General features: G+C 37.7%; 1 protein-coding gene across 1 annotated transcript in view; it reads right to left on the bottom strand.

The window, feature by feature from the left end:
- The window catches only part of POLR3B (polymerase (RNA) III (DNA directed) polypeptide B), a gene marked incomplete at its 5' end in the record, with an annotated part of 63,314 nt that extends 54,965 nt beyond the window's left edge, over positions 1-8,349 (bottom strand). Inside the window, 4 exons of the mRNA XM_008576417.1 lie at positions 800-953; positions 2,440-2,602; positions 4,436-4,636; positions 8,192-8,349. Coding sequence (XP_008574639.1) covers positions 800-953; positions 2,440-2,602; positions 4,436-4,636; positions 8,192-8,349 — 676 coding nt within the window. The remainder of the gene's footprint in view (positions 1-799; positions 954-2,439; positions 2,603-4,435; positions 4,637-8,191) is intronic.
- Between the last annotated feature and the right edge of the window lie 434 nt (positions 8,350-8,783).

The following is an 8,783-nucleotide window of genomic DNA, read 5'->3' as shown; positions in this document are numbered from 1 at the left end:
AGAGTGCGGTGCTGATAACACCAAGGCCACGAGTTCGGATCCCATATAGGGATGGCCAGTTGGTTCACTAGCTGAGCGTGGTGTTGACAACACCGAGCCAAGGGTTGAGATCCCCTTACCGGTCATCTTTTAAAAAAAATAAAAATAAAAAAAATAAACATCTGCTGGATGAATAAAAGGTACCTACTTTTCTACTGGGTCTAAATAACATTAGTTATTTTATTTCTTCATGCCAATACACTTCCATTCTTGCCTTCCCTTAGCCTTTCTCCTTTTCCCATCCATCTAAGTAACACAATCCTATTCATCCTTTAAAGCTCAATTTGTAGCAAAAGAATATGGCAGGCAAAGTCCTGATTGTTGGAGTCAAGTGAATTCCAAGAACTTTTGAGTAAAAAAACAGACTCTAACTTTGGGTAATTTACTTAGCCTCACTGAATCCAATTTCCTCATTTGTTAAATGAAAAGAATAAGCCAACCTCATAGGGTTGAAGTTAAGGCCTTACACATCCATTATAATAATAAATAGTAGCTAACATTAATTACTAGCAGAGTTGACTGTTATTAGTAATTATTTCTGCCTCTCCCAGCAGACTGAGCTCTCTAAGGGCAAAGACTGCCTCCCATGAATCTTTGAATCTTCAGTATCTAGTATGCATATTCATGTAGTGTTTCTAACTGAATTAAATTTATCTTAACAATGAAAGAGGTTAAAGCAGCTTCAAAAATAAAAACAAGTCAGTTTCTTCCAAAAGTAAATATAGAGAGATTCTTAAAAACTCTCTTTAGTAACATATACCTGCATAGCCTTCCTCCATCAGAGGAAATATAGACACATCGATCTGTAAGATTTGTTGAGATGGAAACAAATTCATTGATATATCCTGCTCTTCGCATCAGTCGAAATGTATTCACCAGCTTTTTATGGTCTCGAATGACACCCAGGATGTTACCTAAGCAAAAAGAAATAAGAATAGGTAAGAAATATTAAATAAAAATAAAAATTAATCTAACCTGATTAATTTTTTAAATATTAAATTAAAAGACAAATCTAATCTGATTTTAAAAATCCACTCAGTAAAAATAATAAGCAGCATCGAGGAGTCACTTGAAAATATGTTATTAACACCTGCAGTCAGTCCACAAGGCTGTAGGGAAGCAATATAGTAGAGTGGTTAAAGGCAGTCTGAGGGACCCGGAGTCCAGGGCCAGACCTACCATGGCTGAGTAATACTGAAAAAATGAGCTTTGTTTTCCTCAACTGTCATCACAGGGCTAGGAGCATTAACTTGGAGTCCAGACCACCTGAGATTAAACACTGGCTCTATCACACTACCACAAGGTGGTTGTGAAGACTGAATGAGTTGATCTATGTAAAACACCCCTATTATTAAACTGCTCTTGTTGTGATCATCATTTGTGAACTGAGGATAATGGATTTTGCCTCCCAGGGTTAGCGTGAAGATTTGGAGAGGTACTGGGTGAAAGTGCAGAGGAAGAGCTCACTCACGGTTAGCCTCTGGCATGCACTGAATTAGGCAGTCACTTAATAGCCCTCTGGGGTTCTGACCACTTCCTCACTAGCACATACAGTAAAGGGTTAATACTTCTCAGAGCGGGAGGAAGGGGAAAGAAGAGAGACATGAGAGCTAAGTGGTCAGGGCATGGGACAGGCACACAGATGACCAAATCAAAAGTGAAAAAGGAAAGTGCACACTTGCTGCCAAGTCCCTGGAGGACTTTGAAGGAGGTGGAAAGAGGTATTTGGGAAGAAGCAACTGGAATATGAGCCAAAGGAAAAGGATCCTTTTGCCATAGGCTGTTGACATATAAATTATCAAATGGCTGAAAAGAGTCAACTCACTATAAGGCTGATCTGATTATTTTTGCAGAATGACTCAGATATTTAACTTGTACTCACAGATACTACATTGAATCTTGTTCCACTGTGGATATGATGATAACAGCTGCGAAAGGGTAGAAAGCAACCAGTGTCTGCAATGTTATCACTCCGAGCCAAAGGAAAAGGATCCTTTTGCCATAGGCTGTTGACATATAAATTATCAAATGGCTGAATAGAGTCAACTCACTATAAGGCTGATCTGATTATTTTTGCAGAATGACTCAGATATTTAACTTGTACTCACAGATACCACATTGAATCTTGTTCCACTGTGGATATGATGATAACAGCTGCGAAAGGGTAGAAAGCAACCAGTGTCTGCAATGTTATCACTCCGAGAGCTATATCCTCTCAGAGCCTTGGTAACCCAGCCAATACAATAACTGTTTCTGTTATCATTTTTTCTACCTTTAAATGAAAGTCAGCCTGGGTCCAGAATTAAAGTATATTTGTGCTTTAATTACAAGAATAACAATGGACCTGCTCCCCTTCCACACAGACTGTTTAGGATCAACATGTCTCAATAATATACCAACCATTAAGAAAGACGAGAAACACGTTTGGGTAAGAGAGCTCTTCCCCACATAATAAATTCACATCTTCTACTCCCAGGTTACTGGCTAATTTAACAATGGGTCCATCTTCCATATCAGTTGTGATGTGTGTCATAAGGGCCAAGTTTTTAACTAAACCACATGCCTAGAAAACAAAAGAAAGTCACTTCTAAGAATGAATATTAGTAATACAAAGTACAGTTTATGTCTGAAAATAGCTCACCACTTTGCTGGCAGCAATGTAAAGCAGCACAGCCCAGTAGGAGACACTCTGGTGATTCGCACAAAAGCCTTTAAAATGTACATGCCCATTAACCCAGAGGAATTTATCCCAAGGTAACAAGCAAGTATACAGACACAGATTCAATCATAGAAATTCTCAGCACAGTACTATGTGTAATTGACACCATAAATGTCCAACAAAAAGAAATCGGTTATATAAACTATTATTCCCAGACAAAGGAACATCATAGTCATTATGAGGACACTGTATAAAAACAGTAAAGGAAAATATTGATAAATTCATCTACATAAAAGTATAAAACTTCTGGCCTGAAATGAGAGACTATGTAAAATGACTGGCTGGTACTCTGAAGTTTCTTGGTCACGAAAGGCAAAGAAACACTGAAGAACAGTTCCAAAGACAAAGGAGACATGCCAAGTAAAAGCAATGTGTGATCCTGCATCAGAAAAAAAGACACTTTTGAGACAACTGGTGAAATCTGAATAAGGTCTATAGATGATAGTATTGTTATCAATGTTAATTTCATGAGGTTGATAACTGTGCAATGGTTATATAAAATGTTCACATTTGGGGAATCTAGGTGAATGATTATAGGAAATCTTTATACTGTTTTTGTAACTTTTTTGTATGTCTGAAATTGTTTCAAAATGATAAGGAAATAAATCTTTTTTCTGAAAAGGAAATAAATATTTTTAAACTTCTACACAGCCAAAAAAAATTCTAAAACAAGCGACATGTGACATGTAAAGATTATACCTACAATTCTTAAAAACCACCTGCTATAATAATGCACAAAATAGCTACTTTATCAGTATACTGAAGCTATCTCTAGGAAATTTAGTACTTCAAAGTTCAAGATTTATACAAATTATGCAAATCTGACAAACTATATAATTTCAGTGTGAATTTCCATATGGTTGAAGATAAATTAGAAGTATAGTTTCTAAAAATCACAACTCGACATGGACTCCTATTTTTTACCTCTTCTAAGACATAACAAATTTCTACACTTTGGAACCTACATCTTTTACTTATCATAAATTGACTTATTTATTTGTTCAGCATATATTCATGGGTATTTACCCCAAATGAGGCTCTATGCTAGGACATGAACATCATATTGAGATACAATGGTGAACCTTCCTTTCTCTGGAAGTTTAAAATTTAGACCGAATAGAATCAAGTAAAACCAACAACTGTAACACAAAGGAGAAAGGGCCATGACACAGGGAGTAGAGTGTGCTATAGAAGAAAACCTACTTAAAGCCCTTGGTTGAGGGTTTAAGTAACTGCTTGTGTTTCCTATACAAGTGAGTTAAAATCCACTTTAGGACTTGGACTTTATGCTCCTAGTTTGGCTGCAACTGAGTCTATTATGTCCTCTAAGCACACCTAAAGAAAATAAGGAGCTGCTCAAAAAGGGCTTCTTGGGAGCATCAAAAGTAATGGGGTCTTCACACTCTTATCCCCTCTTCATTGCATGGTCTGATTCTTGGGATAAACTAAAATGAGCAAGAGAAATGTGAACCATGTTTCTGTTTAGGTAAGACACTGAAGCAAATGCTATTGTAGATCCTGGTTTTGGAATTATACTGATACGGTCTGGACAAGCACATTTTTCAGCCAGATAAGTGGCTGACCAAAAAATGGATATGCCCCGGGGGATGGGAGCAGAAGCAGAACCTGCAATGGGTGTTACCTCTGACACAGCACAAGACTCCTTAGGTACCTTACCTCTCCTTCGGGCGTGTCTGAAGGACAGAGCATTCCCCACTGAGACGGCTGGAGGGAGCGAGGACCACTCACTTTTCTTGTTTTTTCAAACTGGGAAGAGATTCTCGTCATCATGCCCAGTGCGGATATATAGGACAAGCGAGACAGCACTTGGGTCACACCCTGGCGGTCCATTTTAAATCTCTTTAGAGACCAGTTTCCCTATAGAGAGATGAAAGACATAAGACTACCCCTCGCTCATTCACATGTTGCCTGATACCTTGCAGTCACTCAGAGAAGGTCATCATAAGAACTGCTTGCTTACAAAATTAGAGCTTGATATATAGTCAGAAATCAAAATGCCACAATTGAAATTAAAATTCAGCCAGGTCACTCACGAGTTTTCTAGGAATACAGTGAATATTACCTACATCTAGCAACCATCTCAGAATGCTTTGATGCATCAACCTTATCACAGCAGAGCAGCCATGTTCTGAGGAACTAATTATATACTGAACAAGCCAGTTCAACCAGTGATTTCCACTGGAAGCAATAAGCTAACTAATAAAACACTAGCAATTTCTACACACATTCAAGGTGAAACTAGTTTGAAGCTCAAAAATATAATTTTATGTGGAACTCTGCTGTTATTTGGATGTCTTCCAAAGTTGGTCTTAATTAGAGGAAAATATAGCAATAGAAAAATGACGCTGATAACAATTTTTAGGGATAATGAATAAATTGTAGGCTTCTTAATCAAGGCTTGAGGAATCTAAAAACTGTACATATATTCATATTAAGAAATATTATATATCCTCTGTGGCTATCATGTCAATATTAAAATAGATTCATATGAAATAAGCCTTGAACACTGAATTTACTTTATCTCCTATCCATTTAATACACTGTATTCTATTAAATTCATTATTTTATATTTGTATCAATTATATACATTAAATGATATTTTCAAGTAAAATTTAAAGATTAAGGTAAGAAATTGTTAAAATTCAAATTCATGACAACATGAATTAACAGTCGAAAATAGTATGCATTGAAAAAGCAAAGTAGAGGGCCGGTCCGTGGCTCACTCGGGAGAGTGTGGTGCTGATAACACCAAGGCCATGGGTTCGGATCCCATATAGGGATGGCCGGTTAGCTCACTTGGGAGAGCGTGGTGCTTACAACACCAAGTCAAGGGTTAAGATACTCTTACTGGTCATCTTAAAAAAAAAAAAGAAAAAGAAAAAGTAAAGTAGAAAATATAACGTCAAAAAAATTAACTCAATTATCTAATTCAGAGAAAAATCGCATCTGTAGTAATTCATTTCTCCTTTGAGAATGTGATGAAAGCTATGAATGTTCTTGAGTAAAATGCACATAGAACCATGAACACAAACTTTTACATTTAATTTCAGGAGAGGACTCATGGATTCCAGGTTAAAAACCCTCGTGGTAGGGCCGGCCCAGTGGCACACTGGATAGTGCGCCGCTTGGGAGCATGGAGGCGCTCCAGCTGAGGGTTCGGATCCCATGTGGAGACCGGTTCCCGCTCACTGGTTGAGCGCGGTGCGGGCGCAGCACCAAGGGTTGCAATCCCGTTGCCGGTCCCCGGTATGGGCGCGACACCGAGGGTTGTGATCCCGTTACCGGTCAGTAAAAAAAGACAAAAAAGGGGGAAAAAAAAAAAAAAAAAGTTGTTTTGGGCCGGCCCATGGCTCACTCGGGAGAGTGCGATGCTGATAACACCAAGGCCCCGGGTTCGGATCCCACATAGGGATGGCCGGTTCGCTCGCTGGCTGAGCGTGGTGCTGACAACACCAAGTCAAGGGTTAAGATCCCCTTACCGGTCATCTTTTTAAAAAAAATAAAAAAAAAACCTCGTGGTAGAAAACAGAAAAATTGGGTTTCAGGAGATTAGGATCTCTTTGCAATAAAATATGTGACTTTTTGGGAACTTCCTCACAAATTAAAGTTTCATCATCATTACAGTGAAGATCTACCACTTCAGAACCTTGAGTTTTTGATCATGTGGAAAAGAGCTAAAATCTAGGAAAAATCTATCCACTACAAAGAAACAGAGCAAACCCACATATCCCACAAACTAACTTCTCATATTGCTTACTGAGTTAATTCCTTTTATCCTTGGAACGAAAATAAATCTAGTAATCTGATTTATGCCCAGAGAGTAATAGTAAATAAGGTAAATAAATATTGGGCACTGACCTAAAATAAGGCAGCAGCTGTTGGCAAATAGGAAGTGGATGGGGAGTGAAGGCAACATGTTCGGCAAGAGAACTTGTTCCAGTATTCTGCACTAGCATTACAAAAGGGAGGGAAGAGAAAAGGCAAGGGGTCTAAAACTGCCTCTCTGAGAAAACTGATTTGGTGAAAGCATTCTACTAATGGCAACACCTGCCGAATGTAGAAGGCTGATCTGGTTGCCTACAGATTGGAGCACACCTGCAACAAGGCTACTACTGATTTTTCTAATAAGCAATCCAGTCAGGGACATAAAGCAGCATATTTAGGGGCAAAAGAACTACTCAAGATGGCTATCAAGACCTGAAAACCATGAGTCAGGAAGCAAGGAAAAGCAATGCTAACAAAATGTGTTCAAGTACTCTTTGGAGATGACTTCTCTTCAAATATTCAGGGGTCTTCCTTCAGACAAGTTTGGGCCACAAGAGTTTAATGTTGCTAAACAGACAAAAAGGCCTAGTTCACCTCCAGTTTAGATGTAACTATCACTGTAAGGGCTGCTCACATAGATATAAATTTCTAAAGTCAAGTATTAAAGCAAGTCTGCACTAATTCTTTCACTGTTAAGGGAATTAATGTGTTAGACTACACTATTCTTTTGTTGGGGCAAAATCCCATCAATAAAACTAATTTTATGTCTGGCATACAAAACATGAGTCAGACTTTATCAGATAGACCTATAGTTGTTATGCTTTAAGAAAAGGAGCAAAAACCTATCTGATAACTTTTTATGAATAGCCTGAAGCCCTGAATACATTGCAGCTGCCTAGGACTGAGGACTGAATTCATTGCTCACATGAGGAACAGCTGATAAAATTTGAAGACTATAAACCTACTGTGAAATGAAATATTTTGTATTGTTTTGGACAAAAGTTGCCAATTAATAAACTTGCCTGACAGATGTCGATTTTATTACATACATTTAATTTTATTTAAAAAATGGGGGAAAGTATCTATTAAAAGACTGGCTATTGGGCCGGCCCGGTGGCATACTGCTACAGTGCGCCGCTTGGAAGCGTGGTGGCGCTCCCGCCGAGGGTTCGGATCCCACTTACAGACCAGTTCCTGCTCACTGGCTGAGCGAGGTGTGGGAGCAACACCAAGGGTTGCGATCCCGTTGCCGGTCCCGGTCCGGTACGGGCGCGACACTGAGGGTTGCGATCCGTTGCCGGACACGAAAAAAGACAAAAAAATAAAAATAAAATAAATAAATAAATAAAAGACTGGCTATTAACAGTTAAACTAATAGATTTTTCTTCTATGTAAGAGTATCTATTTTCTTGCTTTATATAATTCATATGATTTGGCAGGAAAGTTATAGTAACAAAATTCCTACTGATAACATTTAAACTTTATCTTTCAAAGCAGAAAATTTGTGATTTGTGAACATTCCTTTAAATACATATTTCTTTAAATATAAATATAATCACCTGGATTCTCAAAGGACTTTAAGTTTCCATTCCACTGTATAGATTTACAAATAAATTATAAAATCGAAAAGAATGACTGAAGACTTACAGTAGAAATGGCATTCACCATGCCATTGGTAATCTGGTCTTGGCGCATGTGCTTCACAACATCAAACTGGGCTGCTCTTTGCTTAGGAATCACCTGGTCTGCAATCTTCTTCATTTCAGAATTAAATTTTTTGAACAAATCTTCAAAAAGAAGAGATAAAAGCTAAAAAAAATTAAATAGAATAAATAAGAAAAGTATACGGTGATCTTTCAAAAAGCATTACTATGCTTTTAAAATAAACTTTAGGTCTTGATGAATGGTTTGATAAAAAAACAAGATGGAGAAATTGCTTAAAACTGAAAAGAGAAATATATTCTAAAATTCAATTTCATAGATATGTATATAATTTTCCATGTGCTTATTAACACTCTGCTAGGGATTGGGAATGAGAACAAAGATGATGACATAATCCCTGCATTCAAAGACATTTAATTTAGACCAGTCACTCCCAGACTTTCAGATTTTACTGGCCAGTGACCTAATTTTTAATTTTACAAATAAAGACGTTAAAACTAAAAAACGGGAGGAGAAAGGAATTACCATTAAAAAGCCTGACAACACCAAAGATGTGGTGCCACCTGAACTTTCCTAT

The sequence above is a fragment of the Galeopterus variegatus genome, unplaced genomic scaffold (assembly GCF_000696425.1).
Source record: "Galeopterus variegatus unplaced genomic scaffold, G_variegatus-3.0.2 Scaffold1346, whole genome shotgun sequence".
Lineage (NCBI taxonomy): Eukaryota > Metazoa > Chordata > Mammalia > Dermoptera > Cynocephalidae > Galeopterus > Galeopterus variegatus.
This window is presented reverse-complemented; position numbering and strand designations above follow the sequence as displayed.